Below are 23,291 nucleotides of genomic sequence, written 5' to 3' on the forward strand. Positions count from 1 at the left end.
AGGAGAAGCGTGAGACGAGAAAAGGAGTGCCCCGTGCGGAACTTGCGTCGCCCGCGGCCGCTGACGCTCCCACCTCCCCTCCACGACTGCGGCGCCGCCGCCGACCTCCCCGGGGGCCGCCCCCGGAAACCCGCTGGCGTCAGTTCCGCTGCCCGGGCTCGCCCGACGTCCAAGCCTCGCCTCTCCGCCCCAAGCCGTGCGGGCGCGACGTCGGTGCGGGCGCGGCCGGCGCGGAGGACGCGGGGGAGGTGTCGGGGAGCGGGGGCCGGGCCTGGGCGGAGCTTGGGGCACGCGCGGCGGGCGGGCCCTCCCACGGTCTTCTGCCGGGCCGTGCCTGCCGGAGACAACTCGGAGGAGCTGGACTCGTAGCACCACCCCAGCGTGGGGCGGTGCCTGCCGGAGGCGACGTCGCAGGGGGTGGTGTAGCTTACCTGGGGAGGAGCCTACCTGGAGCGTGGCCGGTCTGTGGTGCGGGGCCCCGACCCGCAGCGCAGTGACCGGGGCCGAACACGTCTAGGGCAGAGCCGCCCTCCTTACGGAGCCCTCCCGCCCCGCCCAGCTTGGGCGGCACCTCGCGCCTCCTCCTCAGTAAGCGGTCAAGTGACCACCACAATTGATCATTCCGAGTCTGTTGCTTTGACGACCGTGGAGGGAGGGAGGCGGGGGTATGTACAGTTTAGCTTGGGAAAAGAGTATTGAGAAACAAGACATTACACAAACATCACATCGGATAATTTCCTCGTTTAGAACGCTTTAATAGCGTCTCGTCACACTGAGGTCAAACTCTTCCAGGACCAAAACGCACCGAGTAAACGGACACTTCCTTTCTCCTCAACAAGACTTTCCCTCACCACTATGCTACAGCTATACTGGTCTGCTTCTGATTCCCACTATGGGCAAAACGCATCCCTTTCCGACTCGGCGCCCCTCTGCTTTTGGTTCTCTTGGCCAGGAGCAGAGCCTCTCCTTTCCCTCCACCCTCACGTTGTCTTCTTCCCTCCCCTGCCCGCCGCTTCTTTTTCTCTCTCAACCTTATTTCAGAGAGGTCTTTTCCCGGACCACTGATCTACCGTGGAGGCCCATTTTTCTATTACAGCATTTCCCTAATAATCCTCCCAATCTGTAATTTGTTTTACTTACTAGTTTGTGTGCCCCCTCCTGGACTAGCTTGTAAGCTTTATAAGCTTACCGTGGCCAGCACACTCACTAGGAAATAGTAGGTCCTTAATATGTTGCTTGACTGAAGATTCATGATTTTTACCTATGTTCCTAAACATCAATAATGTCATTTAGACTTTTAAAAAATCAAAGTATTTTGTTTTTTAAAGTTTGGGGTATAGAACAAAAGTATCCTGTCTTCAGTTCCTCCCAATCACTGTGGGACTTCGGATCAGTCGCTTGAGCCTCTTAGCTGAGAAATGGAGAGACTAACCTACCTTGCACAATTGTTGTGAGGTTAGGGAATGCACATAAACCAGAACAAACCCTCCCTAACTAAATGTTAGTGAATAAAGTTTACCATCATTAACATTTTAAAGCACTTATTAGATGCACCTACCTTAAAGTGAACATTTCATAAATGGATGGGATTCAAACCCTCATCTGACTTCAGTTCGGCCTCACTACTTCCCACCCTTAACCCTTTTACAGAATTTCAATTTCAAAGTATCAAATTAAATGTTACCAGATGAAACACTGTATCCTAAAAGTTATTTTCAATACCTGACTATACAGAATGCAAGTCAGTAGCATCATCCCCACAGGGTAAATACCAACTCTTGTGCAAGGGTCTATCACACCCTCAACCCCCCATTCTGGAACTGATTCCCTAAGTGATTACAGGCTTATCCTCTCCCAGAATAGACATGGTGATGGGTGATGAACCCTTGAGGTAGGCCACTGTCTTCTTTGTTGACCTTGATTAAGCAGGATTTGGACCTCCTAACTCAGTTTGATTTAGTATCCCATCTACTTCTGCTATTCAGGGACCCCACCACCTCTTTAGAGTGAGCCTATGTGAAAAGTACATTAAGTGTAATATCAAGAAGTAGGAAGGCAAAAGGTCTAATGATTCTGCCAAAAGCAAATTGTATGAGGCTCTCCCCCGACCACACGCACACCCTATTTTTGGATAACCTCATTCCCAAACAAGTTGGCTCTTAAGGCCATTGAGCAGGATCTTTGTGTATCTTAACTGCCATAGCCCCACTGCCTAGAACAGTGCCAGTGCCTGGCACATAGCAACATTCCATGATTTATGGGATGGATGGATGAATGAATGGGCTTCAAGAATGGGGCTCAGGAAGCAGGCTAAAACTCTGCCCTCATCCCTTCTGGCACTGGTTGCTTTCAGAAGGGAGAACTATAAAATAGTACAGACATCTGAGGGACAAGGAAACCAGTGCCCTCCGAAAGCTGCATTCCTAGGCTTCCTGTGTTAGATAAACATCACCACTGGATGATGAGAGCAACTGGATAGAATCCTCTCTTACATGGGGGTTGAAGTTACTCAATTTGACTCGAATTTAAATTTCTTCTCCCAGACCATCAGTTTTTACATAGCAGCAAGTTATTTTATACTGTAGGAGAACACATTATAAAACATAGTGGCCTTAGGGACAAAGCTGAGACTGAAGGCTCTCTGCTAATGTATGTGATTCCAAAAAGTCACTCTGAACCTTACGTTCCTCATCTCTAAAAGCCAGAGTACCCAAGTAGAGAAGACACTGCTGGATACCTACCCAGGAGCCCTAATCCCCTTCTTTCTTGCCTAGCAGACCAGACTTGTCTTTCTAATCCACAGACTGATGAAGCACGGTAACTGCTCAGAGGGTAACTCCTAATTAATCTAAGCCACTCATGATGAATGATCTCATTTGCTCTGCCAATGACAGGAGTGAGAAGATGACCCATTTTTAGTGAATAAGATAGGAGGCCAGATCTGCTGGGGCTTCCAAGGATTTTCTTACTTTAAAATGAAATGTAAGGAAAAATTAGTCCCTTTTCTGTTACACATTATTCTGTCAGCATTTCCTTCCTGGAATTGCAGTAGCCACCTTGGGACCCTGAGGCAAACTAGCATGAGGATAAACCAACAAAGAATAGCAGAGGAAAGTCACTGCAAGAACCTGCTTTGTTGGTATTATCACTGAGCCACTGAATTAACCAACCTTGGAGCCATACTAAATCAAGACTTCTTTGTCATGTTACAGGTTTCTTATTTAAGCCAATTTAATTGGTGGTTTGTTATGTGCAATTGAAAGGAACAGATAAACTACTTCACACGAATGCTGTGAAGATGCAATTAAATAAGATAACAGAGACTGTACAAAACACCTACTCATATACTTCCAAGTATCCAAAGCTGCTGCTCCTTTTCAGATCACTTCCCTTAACAAGCCATTGGCCTTTTCCAAAAACATGGCTAGGAACTCCCACTGTCTCTTTTAAGAGAAAGTTCCTTGCCTTCAGAAGGTGGGGAAGAGGAATGGAGGGCTCCCTAGAAAGATCCCTCAAGACTTTTGTCCAAAAAAGACTGCCAAGAGGATAGTGCTGAAGCTCCTGCAGTCTAGAACAAAGGGACAGTGTATTACTGCAAGGTAAACCACGGTGGTCTAAAAACCAGATATCCTGGGGAAGGAGGTTGTGGTGCTTAAGTGGAGAACTTTTAAATGTACCTCATCCCCAGAAAGTCCACTTTTCCAGTTTAAAGGATTGCTTCTGTCATGCTCTGTAACTTCTAAGCTTGCCAGGTTTCCTCAGCCTGTAGCCAGGGGAATAAACGGGTTTGAAAGCTAGAAACAAAGAGGGAGAGCTATTTGCTACAATTCAATGCTACTTTCCATTCAAGCAGTACAGATGGCAGTCTAGGGATGGCCCAGGCTCAGAACTTGAAATAGTCTTCTCTTTGCACTATAACCCTTTCATTTAGCCACCAAACCCTAATTGCCATGAGATTCTGGGGTTTGCTAAGCCAAAAGATACCAACAAATACCCAGCCTCACTTTGCTCCAAGGCATTTCCTAGACAAGAATGTGCTACGGTATATGTTGCCAATTGACAGGGCAAAAGAAAGGCTGCTCAACCAAAACTAAAGAGGAATGGCCAGGGGTATTAAGACAAGCCCTGACTCAAAACCTTGAGGTCCAGGACCAGACAAATCAGGATAGTGCGAGCCCACTATCTTTTTCTCTTGAGTAGCAACCAACAGCCAAATTCTGAAACCTTCTGAACATCAATCATTTCTAAAACTGAAATTTATGGCAAGATGTGTCATAATGATCATCCTCCCACTTACTCTGCTAAATACTTTATTTCTGCTTCATCAAGGGTTATAGATTTATTTAAGTTTTATTTCAAGTGGGAAAAATCTCCTCCATGTTCCAATTTGCTCAAGTTTGATCAACCTAACTAACCCTTGCTGCTGAAAAGGAGCTGGGTACGGCTAGCTTGCTTCCAAGGGAATCTGACAGGTGGTAGACACAGGTTAGCTTTGCAATTTGAAAGTCACAACACTGGGCCTCCAGAGGAATGCTAGGCCCATTTATGTACATACTAGCTGCCACTGAAAATTTCTTACTGGGCCCTGGGCCAGAATCCATCTCTGAGCCATCTTCCCCCAGTACACAGAAATAACAGTGCTCTAGCAATACCAGGGAGGAATGCCAGAACTTGCATGCTTGACAACTGTACCATCAGCTTAAGGTACAAAACCATAGAACCTCCAAGTTTTGGTGAGAGTAAGAAAAGATGATGGTAATTTGGTTAAGTTTCTACTTACCTGAAGAGTCAGGAATGCTGAGTCCATCCTGTGCACTCAGTATCACTTCTTGACTCCCCCTCTGTATTCATGAACCACAATTTCTAGATAATTTCAAGTCTATTCACAAATATTGAGCCCCTGATATAAGCTACAGCCCTGAGATGACAAAAAATGAACAGAATGTAGTTTCTGCTCATAGGAGTTCACAGGCTCTGGGGAAAACAAGTCATGAAAATAAAGCCAGCTGCTAAGTACTATCAAGTGCACTGGAACACCATCTAGGACACTGGTTAGGAACAAAATTAGTAGGTTTGTTTATTTTATTCTTTTACAAGTATCTCCTGAGGACAGGAGGAAGCTGGAGGTGGAGGTGGTGGTTGTGGTGAACAACTTGGAAATCCTAGTCTTAGCCTTATTTAAATTAGGTTTTTTCAATGCTCATTTTCAAGAAATAGTGGAGAATGACCATATAGTTACCAGATGCCAAAGAAGATGGGGTGGAGGATGGTAAACTGAGAAGAAAAAAATACCTCCTCAAGGCAGCAGTTCATCTTGTTAATTACGCCCTTCTTGGATCCTATTCCATTCTCCTGACTTTTCTCCCACTTCATTAAGTAAAAAATATACAAGGTATCTACTAGTGATTTAACAGTCTTCTTAGGTTCAGCTTCCTCTCATCCTTTAAATTGTGTTTCCTGGAGTGGGACCCTATGTTTTCTTGCTCTACTCTTTTTCTCAGCCATCTTGTTCATTCCTATGGCTTTACCTACCATCTATAGGAGTATGAATCCCATTATCTACAATTGCAGTTTTGCAGTCTTCCCTGAGCACCAAAATATAAGTGTTTACTGGAAACCTTAAACTTGTTGCCTCATGGGAACCTCCACACTCAGTCTATACAAGGCTGTCTTCACAAAATTCACCACCTTTCTTCTACCGTCTCCCTTCTCCCCCAGCCTTGGTTAGAAGAATGTCCCAATATACTCATTGCTCAAGTAGGAGCCTGAGCATTATTAGCCTCTACTCCTCTCTTTCCCTTCCATCATCTATTGAGTACTATCTTCTGAGTGTCTCTCAAAAATCTTCCCTTTCCTGTCTTCACTGCTATAGCTTTATAGCCTTGTTTCAGTCCCTCATCATTTGGCTAGGGAACCATTTGGCCACTCATATCCCCCACCAAACTTTAAGCTCCTTAAGGAGAGAGACACAGTTTTCCTCCTTTCTGAATTGTGCTTCCTTTCTCCCCCAACAATACTGCTGGACACAGTGCTTTGTATGGTTTGTTGAATGAAGAATAAATGGAGGCCTTGTGAAGTATGGTTACATATAATCTGTCGCTTCAACACTCTGGTGGTGTTTTATCCACTTTCCTATAGAGGTGATAGTTCTGCTGTTACAACAATCTAATGCTCTAACCTAAAATATATCAGAGATATAATTAATCCCAACAGTTTTCTTTGCTAATGGGAGTGGGGGAAAAGAGAGAGAGAGACCGCACTTTAGAAATAGAAGCCACTGTTGTCTTTATAAAACACAGAATTGTGCTGCTGCTGTTGCTTGCTTTAGAAGGAACTGTACATTACAGCTGCTGGGATAATTTTACAATGGACTGGACAAGGTACAGCTCAAAGCAGGACACAAACACAAGTCTCAAAGGGAAACAAATGCAAACAAGTACACAGCTGTGGGGCTCCAGGGACACGTCCCCATCCATGCTGGACTTGAGAGGGATAAAAAGTTTAGAAACTAAAGTGAAACCCAGAGTAGTCACACATGCCCACCAGATGGCTGCTAAGTGCAACATCACACACCAATCAGGTTGGACTGTGTGCACAGGAAAGTCATTTCATTTTTCCTTATTGCTACTACACCAGGGGACTCAGTGCATTTGACACATTGTCTTTACTTGCACAATCCTTGGAGAGTTTCCTATTTTCCTTTTTAAAGAAGGAAATCTGCCTTCCCCACCTTATTCTGTTTTGTTTTGAGCCCATTCCCTCCACTCCCATTCTTAGGCTCCCAAACAGCAGCCAGAGGTTCCAAGTCAGTAGGAATAGAGTAAGGGGAGAGCACCAACCTAGCCTCTCTCCCTACCTAGGGAGAAGGCAAGTCCTAATAAAAGGGGGGAAAAGAGAAAACCAGAGAATCCCTTCTCCCCAATCTGCTTAGAAGGCTAAATAGGAAAGAGTGCCCTGCATATCCCTGCCATGATCAGACTTTAAGAAGGAAGGCATCCCAGCTACCATCCTGGATTGGCCTAGGCCCAGTAAATATAAAAAATAACTTCCCCCAATGTAGTTTCCAAAACTGCATTTTGGCTAGTTTGAGATAACTTTCCACCCTGAAGGGGAAGGAACTTCCATTCTTTGTTAAACATGATGCCAGGTCTAAAACACTACCCACCAGCCTTGCAGATAGATACCCCATGGGCCAGCTAAGAATTCAAAATGTCCCCTTGGCCGCCCATCCTGAGTGCTAGCCTCATTTACTGAATTCTAGGACCCCCCCCCAAAAAAAACAAAACAAAACAAAAAAACAACCATCCAAGAACATTGTTGCTTAGCCAAAGAGGAGGCTGCAGTGGAGCTATCTAGTAGGTGGGAACCAGGAGCTTTTAAGGGAGGTTTCATGCTTTTAGGTATCTTCCTTGTCAACATTATTCTAAACCTAAGTTCCCATCAACAATAGCCCCAGGTTTATCCCGAGTTCAACAGTAGCACCTCAACCCCCAATGGGTCAGACTGGACTGGAAAAATGATCAATGAACAGTGCTCTTTCCCATCTTTTATCCAAATTCTCTCCATTCTCTTCCCATCACTCTCTTCTTCCCCCAAGTCCATCCCCTAACCCTCCAACCCTGGAAACCAAGTAGCTCAACCCTAGGACAGCCTCAGAAAAGGGAGGCAGGTAGAGAAATGGAACCAGATCTAGAAAAAGCAATGAGAAAAAACAACTCCAAGGAGTGGACAGGTGTGCAAGTTGTCAGAAGCCCTCCTGATTTCATGCCAGGTAGGCAGCCCTGCTGCTCTGTCCTTGTGTAACGTTGATGGCAGTCCAGCCCAGAGAGAACATCACCAGGCTTGGGGAACATATTCTTGGTCTTCTGCAGCCAAGGAGCTAAGCCTGACCTTGCTAGCTAACAGTGGGATTATCAAAGCCATGCAGAGAATTCATCATCACATAGGCAGGCAGGCCAGCAAACAAGCTTAGTGAAAGAAAAAAGGAAAAGGAGCCAGGGAAAGAGAGAAGTAGAAAAGAGAGGCAAGAGAATAGAACGAAGGGAGCAAGAGACCTGTCCAAGAGGAGGAGGCTGGGATCCCCCCAACACTTCCTCAGAGCACAAGTAAGAAGCACCACTTAAATCAAATCCAAGAAAGCCAAAGCTTGTTGCGAATACCACTTCTCAATCTACATGCACCATCTTTCAAATAAGAATAATCCTCAAGGTCAAGGGTATTTTTCAAGTCTCAAAGATTTAAAAAAAAAAAAAAAATCAGAGCAAGAAGTCATTTTCTTGCCATTGCCCAAACCGCTTCTCTTGCTTTTTATTTCTTGAATGGCATGTACAATGCCAAAGAGCTAAAAAATGCATTTCAGGCCCCAGCTCAAAACCCAAATGGAGAGAGTGAGGCAAAGAGAGAAAAAGGAGAGAACATAAACTTGTTGCTGAGAGCAGGTGGCTACCACCAGCTCCCTATGGATATTTGCAAATGCTGGTGAATGACTGGACCCTCCAGGAACAGTGCCCTGACCCCAGCCCCTAAATGCACCCAAGAAGAGAACATGCAGAGCCCGTTGTCCCAAAAGAGCTCCCCTCCCCAAAGGGTGACTGAACACGAAGTAGACAGTATATGAAGGCGATGGACAGGGCAGATGGAGTGTTGGCATCACTCTCTTTAGGCACTTGTGTAAGGAATGTAGGCTCTCCAGTGAGCTGCCTCCTCCCAGAGCCCTCCATTCCGTTCTTCAGCTGGGCTGTACCCATGGGGCATCCCATGCTATAGCCAGTAGGAAAGAAGTAGAGGAGGAGTTACTCAACAGTCCTGATGCCTTCTCCATAATCAATGTTTGTGCTATGTTTTGTGAAGTCGCTGAACAAAGTAGCCAACCAGAACAGAACCTGGGATAGACTGTTTTGCATAGCAAATCTGGGTCTGTACAGGGCTGCTGGGGAGGGGAAATGGTAGCTCTAAGCACACAGGCCAGGATTCAGACCGGCCTCCAAGCCTGAGCTAGGTCTAAAGTGTCATGGCTTCATCACCAGATTGGGGCAAACCCAAGCCCAGGCTCCTCAAAAAGAGGAACATCCACACGGAAGCTGCAACTCCTCATCCCAAGCAGTGGGATAGGAAAAAAATGAACAGTTAAGGAAAGAGGGGGCCTTGCCTCAAGGCCAGCAGGCACCAAGCTAGAAACCCCCTACTTTTCCAGTTCTGCAAGACAGCCAAACCCCATCTTTATCTCGGGAGACAAAAAACAAAACAAAACAAAGGCCCATGCCACCCACTCACATGCCCTAGTGGGAAACTGGGAAAAATTCATTTGTGTAAACAGAAGCAATAGGGAGCAGCAAAATCCCCCAGCCTGTCCACAGGACACACTGGAATCTGGGATGAGCCAAAGTGTCAGAGGACAGTCCAGAGAAAGGGAAGATGCACTTGCAGGAAAGAGTGCAGGGCAGTGCAGAGGAGGGAGCCTATAGCAAGAAAAAGATATTATCTGCACAGGGGAAGGATGGAGCCTGAGCTCCACCGTGAGGAGATAACCACCCTCTACCGAGCCAGGCCAAAGAACAAGTCCGGTACATAGTTCCTTCTGATGGCTCAATGTTTCTGGGATGTAAACTTAGTGGGCATGGGAGGGATTTCCAGATTTTGGCAATAGACTCAAGTTATGGTATAAAAATAACATTTAGTTTTTGCTCTTTTTTCTTATTTTAGACTTAAGATCATTTGTTATAAGACACCCAGTTAAGAAATATTGAAACATAAGCGACCTGACCATCAGGGGAAAAAAGAAGCCAAGAATGAGAAATGCTATGAAAGTAACTCCAGACCCAGGCAGGTGGGGAGGCTGGGGGGACAGGGAGAAAAGGAGGCGTTAAGTGGAAAGGCCAGGGGCCAGTCATCTCAGCAGCTCCAAGACATCATGTCTGAAAGTGCAAATGTCAATGGACTTTAACCATCTTGAGGTTGTGATCTTTTTTAAAAGCTCAATGAATATGGAAGTCAATTCCTTTGAATGCAAAATAGCTGGCGCTCTGGCTGGAGGCTTGTTGGGTTAGGGGTATTTCTTCCCCACCTACCTCCTCTCCCACCCCCACCCCATCCCCCCAAAGAAAGGTACAAAAGGTTGCAGTTCTGCAGCATTACCGTTACAGGGAAGGCACTGGTTACCCACCAGTAGGCGGAAGGAAGACAGGGTCGTGTCACTTCAGAGCTAAGTGCCATAGTGCCTTAAGTCTTACTAGGGGCTGGATGTCTGTCAGGGAGGAGGTGTAAGGTGGGGTAGAAAAGGTGGAGAGAAAGGAATAAGGGAAAGGGGGGTGGCAGCTGGGGGAGGAGCAACCAAAATCATTAGCATTAAAAATCTTCCTACAAACTGGATTTTCAACCCATTAAAACATCTAGTATTCTAAAATATTGATCTGGGTCTGGTTTCGTTTTTCCTCTTAAACAAATCTAGACCTTTTCTGATTAAGGCTCCTAAAAAATCCTTCCTTCCTCCCACCCACCTTCTCAAGCCCCTCACTCTCCCATCTAAATTATCAAACCCAAACCTACCAGCTTTTGTCCGTGGGGCTGCAGAGCCGACCTTACCAAGCTGTCAGGCATGAGTCTTTAGCACTGCAAGTCACATGAGACACCTGTGTGTATGGTGGGCACCAGTGCTGCCCCTCTTGGTCCAGTGGGGTCAGGGCCAGATGTGACAAGATGGAGTGAGGGGTGGGGGTCATGAGGTGGACATCAGAGACTTCTGGCTGGTGGTCTGGCTTACTGGCCCTGTTCCCCACCCTTTTAAAGCCCCCTTTGTAGAAGGAAACAAGGCCTTCTGAACTCCTCCCTACCCTCCCTCCTCCTCCTTGCTTCCTCTGGATTTGGGCGGCACAGCTCTTGGGGCTTGGAAAGCTTTCTTCTATCCAGTGAGGTAACAGCGTTCTGCCTTCAAGCGAAGTACATGGTGCGCAGAGTATCCTGGTGAACCTGCACGGCTTTGGCCAGGGCCTGGGGGTCCCGCCCATTGCTCTGCCCCGATATGTGGCTCCCCTCTCCACTGAAAAGCAAAAATGAAAGAAGTCCTTCCTGGTGCACTGAGCTGCTGCTAATTCATTCCCCCATCCAGAGTACCAATTCCCATACCAACTTAAGAGAAAGTCCCAACCCAGATTTGGGCAGATGAGCCCAAGGATATCATACTGTACAATATTCATTTCCTTCCGCCCAAGGAAAGTTGAGAGGATCTGTACCAGAAGCTGAAGCAAAAGGGAAGCCAGCTTGATCCCAGGCCTCACCTGTCATGCTCCTTGTCCACTAGGTGGTATCGTGCCCGGAAAGCCACCAGGCGGGCATAGTAGGCAGGTGCTGGGATAGAGACGGAGCGTGTGCATCGTACATAAGTGTGGCACAGCTGGTACGTCAAGATCTGGAGCTCATCTGCTGTGAAACGGTTGTCATCCCAAAGGACATAGTAATGGGATGGTCGGCTGGTGCCCTGGGAAGATAGGAAGATGAGGGGGCCCCAAGCTGGGCAGAAGGGATGGCCAATGCTAAGGAACAGGATCACTGTTAAGAGTGTGGTTGGGGGGACGCCTGGGTGGCTCAGTCGGTTAAGCGTCTGCTTTCGGCTCGGGTCATGATCCCAGGGTTCTGGGATCAAGTCCCACATCGGGCTCCCTGCTCAGTGGGGGAGTCTGCTTCTCCCTCTGCTTGCTACTCCCCCTGCTTGTGCTGTCTCTCTCTGGCAAATAAATAAAATCTTAAAAAAAAAAAAGTGTCGTTTGGGGTGCCTGGGTTGCTCAGTTAAGCGTCTGCCTTCAGTTCAGGTCATGATCTCAGGGTCCTGGGATCGAGTCCTGCTTCTTCTCCATCTCCCTCTGCTGCTCCCCCCGCTTGTGCTCTTTCACTCTCTCTCTCAAATAAATAAAATCTTAAAAAAAAAAAAAAGTGTGGTTGGGTTGGAAGACCCATCCACGAAAAGGCAAATACAAAGCCACCTATGTCATAAAACACCCTTGTTATGGGCAATCCTGCCTAAGATGTTCAAAATGTACTTCTGTTCAAGTATGCTAAGGGCTTATTAAGAGAAAAATCCTTTTCTGAATGCCCTCAGTGACAACTGATATATTTTAAAGGCAGTGGGAATAATCAACTCATCTTTGACCCATTGGAAAGCCCTGGACATAGCCCAGCTACCTGGATGCCTGCATGGCTGCACAGATAGAAGTCGAACTCAAATGGGTGGGTGATATTGGTGTCCACAGTTGTCCCAGCTGGGATGTTACCACTCTTCCCAATCTGTATAGAGACAAAGACAAACAAGATCCCAAGATCTGCCTGGCCCTAAGTAGGGCCCCAACTCAATTCTACTCTGACTCCACCAGAATCTCAAAAGTAAAGCAGAAGTTGCTGTCCCAGAGGGTACCAGATCTTGAAATAATGCGCTTCTACTGTCACACAAACCTGTGGTTAAGTGCTGATTTCACTATTCATTAGCTGTGTGACCTTAGTGAGTCGTTTAAGATTTCTGAGGTTAAACTGGAGGTAATAACAGTACCTACCTCACAGGGCTGCTGTGAGGAAGACACCTTGTACAGTGTCTGACATATAAGAGAAGTTCAATAAGTAGTTGTTCCCTTTCCCTTCTCTGGAGCTGGTCTATATGGGGGCCTATAGGCCAGGGAGCTAGGAGGAGGGAGAGGAAGTACAAGAGCTGGGGGAAGGGGTTAGGGAGGACAGACAAACCAAGGACTAAATCCCCAGATTTATCTCAAGGGCTTCTTCCATATTAAGAGAAGGGAGATAGGATGAGGATAAGGGTGACTTCCTCAGTCTCTCACTCACTCGCTCATTCTTGTCAGCACAAAAAAGGCGGGTATGATGGCGTTTCTGCACCACAATATAAGTGATCCCAGGCTGGTAGTCCTTTTCCAGTTTGATGCAGGCATCACGGATGGCCAACAGCTCATAGTGGAGGATCTAGGCACAGGGTGAGGAGGGAGACAAAGAGAAATAGCTCCTCTTGAGTCACATCTTTGTCAACTAAGAGGTTGCTGTTTGTAATATGGCTTTTTGCTCAGTCTCCCTTTATAAACAGACACCCAACCATTACAGATGACACAGCCTTTCTGTCCAAATCAGCCTTATACTCAGTTCACATATGTTGCTATAAAACCTTGGCCAGGAGGCTTGGCATCAGCAGAGAGCACTCACCTGGTTCCTATGCATAAAGAGACCTAATATCAAGACACAGAACCAAAGCACATAGACTTCACTAAAATCACAATGCCCAAAGTAAGGTCAATCTCAGGATCAGGAGGATAACAGGAATTCCCCTGTGAGCTCCAAAAGCAGACAGTGTTGAGACCACCAGAGAAGAGCAGACACACAGTTCAGGAATTGGTACAGTGGGAGTAGATGAATTCAGTCCTACAAAGAAGTAGGATTCTAAGAATATGGACTAGCTAATGAAGGGCCCACAAGTAAATAACCATATGCAATGGTTGCTTTGTGGTCTTAGAAGTCAGATATAAGGAATCAAAACTGTATGGTAGAAATACATAGAATGGAAATAAATTAGAACTAGTTTATTTATTTATTTATAAAGATTTCATTTATTTGTCAGAGAGAGAGAGAGCACACAAGTAGGGAGAGTGGCAGGCAGAAAGGAGAAGCAGACTCCCCGCTGAGCAGGGAGCTCGATGTGGGGCTCGATCCCAGTACCCTGGGATCATGACCTGAGCTGAAGGCAGACGCTTAACCAACTGAGCCACCCAGGTGCTCCTAGAACTAGATTTAAACCCAAGCTTTATCTAGTTGTATTCCTGTAAGCAAGCTACTTAGCCCTTCTAAGTCTCATTTTCTCCACATCTACTAAAGTTACTAGTAAGACCAGCCTCACAAAACTGTTGTGAAAAGTATAACAGATTAAGTAAAAGCATAGAAAACCTAGTAGGGGCTTAATAACTGCTGATTGCTTTGCTAATAAGCAGTTTGAATTTTAACCCAAGACTATGTGAAGCCACTAGACATTCCTGAACAGAGAAATGATAGGATAAATTTGTCTGCTGTTTTAGGGAACACTGGATGACTTAGAGAAAACTGACCATAAACTCGAATCAGACCAATTTGTCTGAATCCCAGTTCCATGACTGCTTAGCTTGGTTGACACTGAAGAAATCATTTAACATTTCCAAGCCTCCTCATCTGTCAAATGTGATAATTATTATTTCATAGGGTTATTCTAAGCATTAAATAGAACATATATGAAATGCTTACCACAATTCATAGTACATAAGAGATACCCAATAAATGACACTTATATTAATATTAAATGGTAGTCAAGGAAACCAGTTCATTATATATTCTAAACAACAGAAATATGAAGGCTTGGCAGGGACAAAGAATAGGAGGAACATTTCTGAAGGAAGGTCAACAGCAGTTCTCAAAGTGTGGCCTCCAGACCATCACCTACCTAGGAACTTGTCAACTACAAACTCTAGGGGCGCCTGGGCTGCTGAGTCAGCTAAGCATCTGCCTTTGGCTCAGGTCATGACCCCAGGGCCCTGGGATCGAGTCCCACGTCAGGCTCCCTGCTCGGCGGGGGCCTGCTTCTCCCTCTCCCTTTGTCCCTCCCCCCACTCATGCTGTCTCTCTGTCTCTCTCAAATTAATAAATAAAATCTTAGAAAAAAAAAAAGAACTACAAATTCTAGGGACCATCCTAGACTAGATGAATCAGCACTTCTTAGAGCCCTGTAAACTGCTGTAACAAGCCCTTCAGGTGATCTTGATGCATGCTAAAGTTTTGCGAACTACTAGTCTAAAGAATCAGTCTTCAACATGAACCAACTAGTAAATACGCACTGAGGCTCTTCTGTCACAAGAAAGGTCTATAGATGCTGTACACACCATCCTCAGTTGAGATCTCTGCTCTTAAGCCTACCGCCATTTATAGCAAAGCTCTCGAAGAAGTGCCACCTCCCAATGCCAATAGCTTTAAAAAAGGGAGCAGTACTCTCTGTACCCATTAGGCCCTCTGGCCCCAATGTGAAGGTTTTCTCCACCCACTTTGGACCCTACCTGGGGGAGCTGGCCTTCAGGAACCCCATCTCGGTAGAAGATGATGCGGGTAGGCTTGAAGCGGGTAGACTTGTAGAACTGGATGAGCAGCTCACGCACCATGTAGGATAAGTCCTCAATGATCTCCTGCCGGGGTCGCTGCACTCGCACAGTAGCACAGTAGCGGCTGGGGTGGGCATCCATACTGCCTACTACCTAACAGTCAAAGAGGCAGGATCAGCCTCCAGAATCTCCACCCTCCCAACACTGTTAGGACGTAGATTTGGGGAAGCTTCTTAGCAAGAAAACTACGCAAACGAGTTAGTAGGGTTTGGGATTCAATGTGTCCTGGTTTCAATCTCTATCATGCATGCAGAAGTTATTTAATCCATCTGATCCTTTTCCTCCTCTCAAATAGGTAAGAATGCCACCTGCTTGCAGTGCTGCTCGGATACATATAAAACACCTTGCATAGGACCTAGCTCACAGTAAGTGCTTGGTAAGTTCAATTTTCTTACCCCTTGCAGGAAGGCATGTGAAGGTCTGGCACTACTAGCTCAAAGAGCCACAGGTTAGTCCTTTTCTCAATTCAAGTACTAATCTACCCAGAAACCATAGTGAAGAGTGTTCCTGCAGGAGGTAGGAGTAACATCATTTTCAAAGGGCACAGTGGCCAGAGCCTAGGACGGATGGCCACAAGGAAAACAAGGGTAAGCATAGTACAGGATTTCCCCACATTTACTGTGCTTAGCCCAGTCTGCCTAGAGAAATGTGAGGGTTGAGGAAAGAGAAGTGGGAAGAAGGCCTGATCCTTCTAGCAATTCGGAAGCCTCTAGGGACAGGGAGCAGAGAAGTCAGGAGAGGGACTGGAAAGACATTTAATCTACTAGACGGATCAGGGGTAGGGATGGGGAAGAGGAAAGGACAGTCCCAGCAACTAAGTAACCACCTTCAAAAGGATTTCAGAGAAGAGACATGGTCTTTCCCATATCCCAAAAGTGGGCATGGAGAGAGAGAGAGAAATTTGAACACAGAGCAAGAGTGATGGAGACTGGGCAAAGTCTCTGGCCACCACCTACACTCTCACTGCTCTCTCTGAAAAATAGATACCATACAGAGTTAGTTTTATGAAGATATCAAGGGAGTGGTTAATGGGGATGATCAGCTGAAAAAAAAAAGTTCTTACGAAGGGTCAAGCGTCAGAGCTGAGAAAAGGAGATTATATGTAGTCTTCGGTGCTCAGAGCTAAAATGAGAACCTTAAGAAGAAGCTGGAGAGTATCACTCACTGCTGTGATAGAAGGTTTTTTCCCATCCCCTGCTGGGGGGTGTGTAACATCTGCTCCCAGGAATATCACTGGCTGTTGAAAGACGGCAGAGCTAAACAAAGAAGAGAAAACAAATGGTGAGGAGTTGGGTCTTCTCTTCCTGGCACCATCTAGTACCCATTCTGGTCATCTCTCCCCTTGTGTCTGATTCACTCTGCCTGGCCAGAGTCCTGTCGTTTTGTCAATCCCCGACACGGTACCTTGCTTGACAGGGCAAGTGGGCAATAGAGTTCATACCGCTGGTGTGGAACTAGGATGTTGTTAATGCCACCAAGTTTGACATTGATCTTCAGGCAGAGATTGGACAGAGTCTGAGGCGAGGTCTTGACCACATTCTTCACTTGCACACACTGTGTAGCCATTCCCAAGAGCGTATCTCCAACACGTTTCACTTCAGCTATAAGCAGGGAGAGATGTAATTAATGCACTCAACGAATATTTACTGAATGCTGATTAGATGTCAGGCAGGATACAAGGTGGTAAGAACACAATGGTAACCAGAAACATAGGGTCCCTAATCATAGTGGTTACTGTCTAGTGACTAATCTTAAAAGTCATGAAAAGTACAACAATGATAAATGCTACAACAGAAAACTTCATGAAGATATGAGAGCTTTTAATAGGGGGTAATAACCCAGCCAGGAATGGACTAAATAATGATAGAAATGAAACCCAAAGGTTTCATTAGAAGAGAGGCGGAGTTGGGAGAGAGCATTCCAGACAGAGGGAACAGCATCAAAAATGCACTCTGATAGGAAATAGGTTTGAGAAAATGAAAGGCCAAAGTAACTAAAAGGAGAGCAAAGGAACCATGGTGTGAGAGAAAGAATGTGGTCATCGGACTGATCCCGCAAGAAGTGAAGGTAGCTTGTACTAAGAAGACAGTTGCTTAGATGGAAAGAAACAAACAGATTCAAGAGATACTTAAGGGACTCAGAGATGATATATGTAAGGGAAAATAATTTTTATAGTTAACTTCAAGTTTCTAGCTTTTGTAATAAAAGATAGGTCATAAACTGTTCTTGAAACCTTTTGAATTTGAAGTGCTTTTTGGTAATTCCAGTGAGGATGTCAATTCGGCAATGAGAATAGTAGTTGAAAGCTCAAAAGCAGTCTGAAAGGGGATACAAATTTGTTAGATATTTTGTACAGATAGTAATTAAAGGCATGATCTTGATGAGATCATCAAGGAAGAGAACAGGTGAAAGGAGTAGGGCTTAGGCCTGAGTCTTGAGGAACTCCTAAGAAGATGAACAGCTAAGAAGATGAGTCTGCAAAGGAGAAATACCCAGAAAACTAGGAGGAAGACAGTGTTGTATCATGAATACCAAGGGAAGAGAGGGTTTCAAGAAGGAGCAAGTGTTCAACAAAATCAAATGCTAAGAGATCTAGTAAAATAAGGACCAGAAATGTCCTTTGTTTTTCTGTTGTTTTTTTAAGTAGGCTCTATGCCCAGTGTGAAGCCCAGTGTGGGGCTTAAACTCATGACTGTGAGATCAAGAGCTGAGCTGAGATCAAGAGTCAGACACGGGGGCGCCTGGGTGGCTCAGTTGGTTAAGTGACTGCCTTCGGCTCAGGTCATGATCCTGGAGTCCCTGGATCGAGTCCCGCATCGGGCTCCCTGCTCGGCAGGGAGCCTGCTTCTGCCTCTGACCCTCCCCCCTCTCATGTGCTCTCTCTCTCTCATTCTCTCTCTCTCAAATAAATAAATAAAATCTTTAAATTAAAAAAAAAAAAAAAAAGAGTCAGACACGGGATGCCTGGGTGGCTCAGTCGGTTAAGTGGCTGCCTTCGGCTCAGGTCATGATCCCAGAGTCCTGGGATCTAGTCCCGCATCAGGCTCCCTGCTCAGCGGGGAGCCTGCTTCTCCCTCTGCCTGCCGCTCTCCCTGCTTGTGCTCTGTCTTTCTCTGACAAATAAATAAATAAAAATCTTAAAAAAAAAAAAAAGAGTCAGACACTTAACCGTCTGAGCCACCCAAGCACCCCCAGAAATGTCCTTTGAATCGATATCAAGGCAAAAAACTAATGTATAGAGGCAAAAACTATTTTGGTGATATAAAGTGCCAAAAAGGAGATGTGAGATCAATGAAGGATTTAGTATGTTTTCAATGAGAGAGACCTGAACATGCTGAAAAAGCTAAAAGGATCATTTCCACTATCAAGAGAGATGGAGTAGTTAGTGACCAACCAATGCTTCTGCAGATAACATTCAGAAAAGTCAGACAAAATACAGAAATCATCTTTTGAAGGCAAAAGAGAGGTGCTGAGACAAGAACTGAAGGGGCAAAAACACCAGAGAGGAAGAGAGTCTCACCAAGGTGAGCTATCTTCTGCAGCTGCTTTTACCCTGGGTACATTTGCTGATTCTAGGTGTGGGCAGGAGGCTGAGATTCTAGGCTTTGCACCAGCAGAGGAACCACTGCCAGGGGACAGAGAAAGCAAGAGTTTCTGGAGGAGACAGACTAATTCTAAATGTGAACGGTTAAAAACAAACAAACAAAAAACCACACATTTAAAAAAAAAACATAGGGGTGCCTGGGTGGCTCAGCTGGTTAAGCAAATGCCTTCGGCTCAGGTCATGATCCTGGAGTCCCGGGATGGAGCCCCGCATCAGGCTCCCTGCTCAGTGGGGAGTCTGCTTCTCCCTTTGACCCTCCCCCCTCTCATGCTCGCTCTCTCTCATTCTCTCTCAAATAAATAAATAAAATCTTTAAAAAAAAAAAAAGAAAACATAGCTAGCATCTTACGATCTTCGGATTTCTTAAACAGGACACAGAACTTCCTAGCCATAAAGAAAAAATGTTACACAAATTGGACTACATGAACATTTTGAATTTCTGTTCAACAAAAGACTCCATTAAGAAAGTAAAAAGGCAAGTCACAAAGTAGAGAATATATGTATAATACACATACATATTAAATGAAGGAATTATAAATCAGTAAGAAATCACCTATAAATTAATCAATAAGAAAAAGGTAGTTAAGGCAATAAAAAGAAAAGGGAAAGACATGAGTACACACTTTACAAAACAGCCTAGTGAAATAGCCAACAGACATATAAAAAGATACCCAACTTTATCAATCTTCAGAGAAATCAAATTAAAAGCACAACACAACATCACCAGACACCACAAAAACAGTTAAAATGGAAGAGACAATATCAAGTTTGGTAAGGATATAAAATATCTAGAACTCTCATACACTGCTGGTGGAAGTGTAAACTATACACTAAAGTTCCTCCTAGAGGGACGCCTGGGTGGCTCACTAGGTTAAGCGTCTGCCTCCAACTCAGGTCATGATCCCAGGGGTCCTGGGATCCAGCCCTGCATCAGGCTCCCTGCTCAGCTGGGAGCCTGCTTCACCCTCTGCCTGAGCTCTCTCTCTGACAAATAAATAAAATCTTTAAAAATAAATAAATAAATAAATAAAATTCCTCCTAAATACACACCCAGTGGAAATGGGTATATATGTTCAAAGGATATGTACAAGAATGTACACTGAGGCTTTATTTATAACAGTAAAACTGGGAACAACACAAATATGCCCACCGATGGTAGAATGGATAAATACATGTAAATTGTGTTATATTCATCTAATGGAAAAACTGTAACAGACTACGACTAAATAAACATGGTTGAATCTCATAAGCATAATGTTGAGTAAAAGCCAGACACAAAAAAAGTACCTAATAAATGATTCATTTACATAAAGTTCAAAGACTGTCAAAACGAATCTATGGCATTAGAAGCCAAAACAGTGATTACCATTGATGGGGAGCTGTAGTGACTGGCAGCCTGAGGTTGTGGTAATGTTTTGCTCCTAAAACTGGGTACTGGTTATCCTATTGTGACATTCTGTAAAAATTCATTGAACTGAACTCTTAAGCATTTTTTTTTTTTGAGAGAGAGAGACAGACACAGTGACAGAGAGCATGAGTGGGGAGGAGAGGGAGAAGCAGGCTCCCCGCTGAGCAGGGAGCCCGACGTGGGGCTCGATCCCAGGACCCCAGGATCACGACCTGAGCCGAAGGCAGACGCTTAACCACCCAGGCGCCCCTGAACTCTTAAGATTTCTATATGTATACTACAATAAAAAGTTTACATTAAAAAAAAAAAGGATAATAGTATCAATTTAGTGGAGAGGAAGGAATTAAAAATACTAAGGACAGGATGAGATGTGGTACCAGATCAGAACTGGATAAATGTGACACTGTCCTTCTATACTCTAAGGGCAACCACAATGCAACTGGATCTTGCTTTGGTCTCCAAGGAGGGAAGGTGAGGGTCTTTAGAAGAATCTAACTGCTCCTCTTATCTGCTGGCTTAATTCCTAGGCAATTGTTTTCATTGTCCAAGTGGCATATAATCAAGGAACAGAACGTAAGTAGAAGAAACCCAAGGTCCTAATCAAGGCTGGAGAGAGGGATAGCATTACTGAGCCCAGGATGGGGGGAAATTCTCTGAGTAAGCACTGCCTTCCCCCAGCATGCTGTACTATACTATTCCCCAAGTAAACCAATACTGGATTCTCCCCTTAATGGAGAGAACCAGAAATGTGGATAATTACTCAAGGCAGTTCTCCTAATATGTATCCTTATTTTGCATCCAAGGGCTATCAATAAAGGCCCAGAGACATGGACTGGAGATCAACCAACTTCCTTCCACAAGCAATTACTGAGTATCATGTCAGTGGAAGACTTTAAGTTTGTATGTGCAGAGGGGAAGAAGGTTTCAGAGCAAAATAAGATCTACTCCATGCTCAAAATAATATCAAGGAAGGTTGTAACTGATCAGCAGCCTGATAAAATTTCCAGAGGTATCCAGAAAGATTTATCCTCTAGGTAGGATGATAAGAGATGGCTTCCAGAAATAAGTACACTTAAATTGAGACTTGACAGATAGAATTTTAAGGGCAACATGGGGGGATAAAAAGAAGAGTATGTAGATATTCTAGAAAAAGGCAGATGATGTAAACAAAGCCAAAGATTAGAAAGCACAGGCAAGAAATGAGCATTTAGGATGCCTGGGTGGCTCAGTCCATTAAGCATCTGCCTTTGGCTCAGGTCATGATCCCGGGGTCCTGGGATCGAGGCCCACATTGGGCTCCCTGCTCTGCGGGAGCCTGCTTCTCCCTCTGCCTCTGCCTCTCTGTCTCTCATGAATAAATAAATAAAATCTTAAAAAAAAAAGAAGAAAAAATGAGATTTAGAGTATCTACTATGTGCCAGGCACTGTGCTAGATGTTGCTTTTTATATAACTAATCATGAGGCTCAGAAAGGTTAGGTAATTTGCCTAAATCAGTAAACCGGCATAGCCAGGATTAAAATCCATTTCTATCTAATTCCAGAACAAGTGATCTTCCCAGTATGTGTGGCAAAGGGAACAGTACAAGATAAAGCTGAAAACATTAAACTAAGATCAGGGCCCTGAAAAATTTTTATTTTGTGAATTCATACCAGTGAAAGTTTTTTTGGGAGTAGAGTTACAAAAGGTCTCATCCAGTAAATGAAAAACCTTTCTTATACAAGAAAGATTTAAGAAAAAATGTTAGAATTAAGTTGAGAAGTGTGGGTAGAGAGCAGAGAACAGATCTTATGACTGTAAAAAAGACGATGATGGAGATGAAGCAAAGTTAACATTGCCTCCAGAGTTTGGATGAAGGTACCCAGAAGCAATTACAATGCCAAACACAGAAGATGTAAAGAGAAGAGCTTACTGATAAAGAGAGAAGAGAGAAGATAAGCTACTAAAGAGATGTCCATCAAAACACATTATAAGAGCAGAGACTACATCTGTTTTATTCACCAATGTATTTATGACCTAGCACAGTGTTTTACACATAGTAGGTGATTAATAAATGCTTATAGAAGGGAGAAAGGTCAAAGGGACAGATGGGAACAGTGGAGAGGTCAAGGGTTGGACCAAGATTTAACAATACATTATAACATATATTAGTAAGAGGTGATGATTTAAGCAACTGAAATAAATGAAAATTTCATTAGAATGTAAAGATAGAGAAGGCAGGGTATAGAAATCTGGAAAATACCAGGCATATCTGGTAATAACAAAAATAATTAAAGAGAGACAGGAGAAAGTCAAGCGAAGAGAAGTGAGAAAGGTCACAGACGGCTCTCTGCAGGGGAAGTTTTGGAGAAAGTTAGAGGTAAGACAGATGAAAGAGGCAAAGGAGTAAGCAGCTGGTGAGGAAGTGGGTCTAGAAAATGTGGAGAACTCATTCAAAAAGTATGATGAAGAAAAACAAGAAACAGGAAGACAAAAGCTAAAGGAGATGGCATGATTGTGGTAGTGTACTCTTGGATGGGGAATCTGAACAAGTTTGAGGGTCAAGGGGTATGAAGTCCCAAAAGTGGCAGGATGAGATGGGAACAAGAGCATACGTGGGCTGAACAAGGTAAGAGGAGGGACACCTCTTCTTTTGAAACAGGAGAGGTGCTGGGAAAACAGAGTAAAAGAATTGAGCCAGAGATATATGTAATCATCCCTATTCTTAGAAGTGGGAGAGAGAGAAAACTTCTCAGAAAGTCCAAGTCATTCCCAGGCAACAAACCACTTACTGAACCACCACCAATTCTGCTTGAGCGTGCTGCACAATGTCCTGACAGTCAACACACTCCTAGGGATAGGAAGGAATCTGGACTGACACATATCTGTATCTGGCTCAGCTTAGCCTGGCATAAAGACCAGCATGCAGAGGACCCCAGTAAATATTACGGGGATGGAGGGTGAGCAGGTAAGCAGGACCTAGGATAGCTCAATGGCTCATACAGGCTAATATTTCTCCTTCAAAAGGAATACTGATGTTAAGGAAGAACTCTGGCTAGAGCAAAGAACCCACACTGAGTCCTCCCTAGGAGCCTCCAGGGAGCTACCCTGAGAAGAGTCCTATCTTCATTATCACTGTCC

At 44.7% G+C, this 23,291-nt stretch overlaps 1 protein-coding gene across 1 annotated transcript in view; it reads right to left on the reverse strand.

Annotated features, from left to right (window-relative positions):
- LOC123859799 (protein argonaute-1) overlaps positions 1-23,291 on the reverse strand; it is a 67,371-nt gene that overhangs the window by 24,798 nt on the left and 19,282 nt on the right. The window contains exons 13-19 of the mRNA XM_045898096.3: positions 16,603-16,762; positions 16,327-16,417; positions 15,060-15,254; positions 12,823-12,957; positions 12,175-12,276; positions 11,274-11,473; positions 448-11,035 (exon numbers count right to left, since the gene is read on the reverse strand). Coding sequence (XP_045754052.1) covers positions 10,927-11,035; positions 11,274-11,473; positions 12,175-12,276; positions 12,823-12,957; positions 15,060-15,254; positions 16,327-16,417; positions 16,603-16,762 — 992 coding nt within the window. The 3' untranslated portion in view covers positions 448-10,926. The remainder of the gene's footprint in view (positions 1-447; positions 11,036-11,273; positions 11,474-12,174; positions 12,277-12,822; positions 12,958-15,059; positions 15,255-16,326; positions 16,418-16,602; positions 16,763-23,291) is intronic.

Source organism: Mirounga angustirostris, unplaced genomic scaffold (assembly GCF_029215605.1).
Source record: "Mirounga angustirostris isolate CCGP_5_RB_7025 unplaced genomic scaffold, mMirAng1.0.hap1 SCAF_4, whole genome shotgun sequence".
NCBI lineage: Eukaryota > Metazoa > Chordata > Mammalia > Carnivora > Phocidae > Mirounga > Mirounga angustirostris.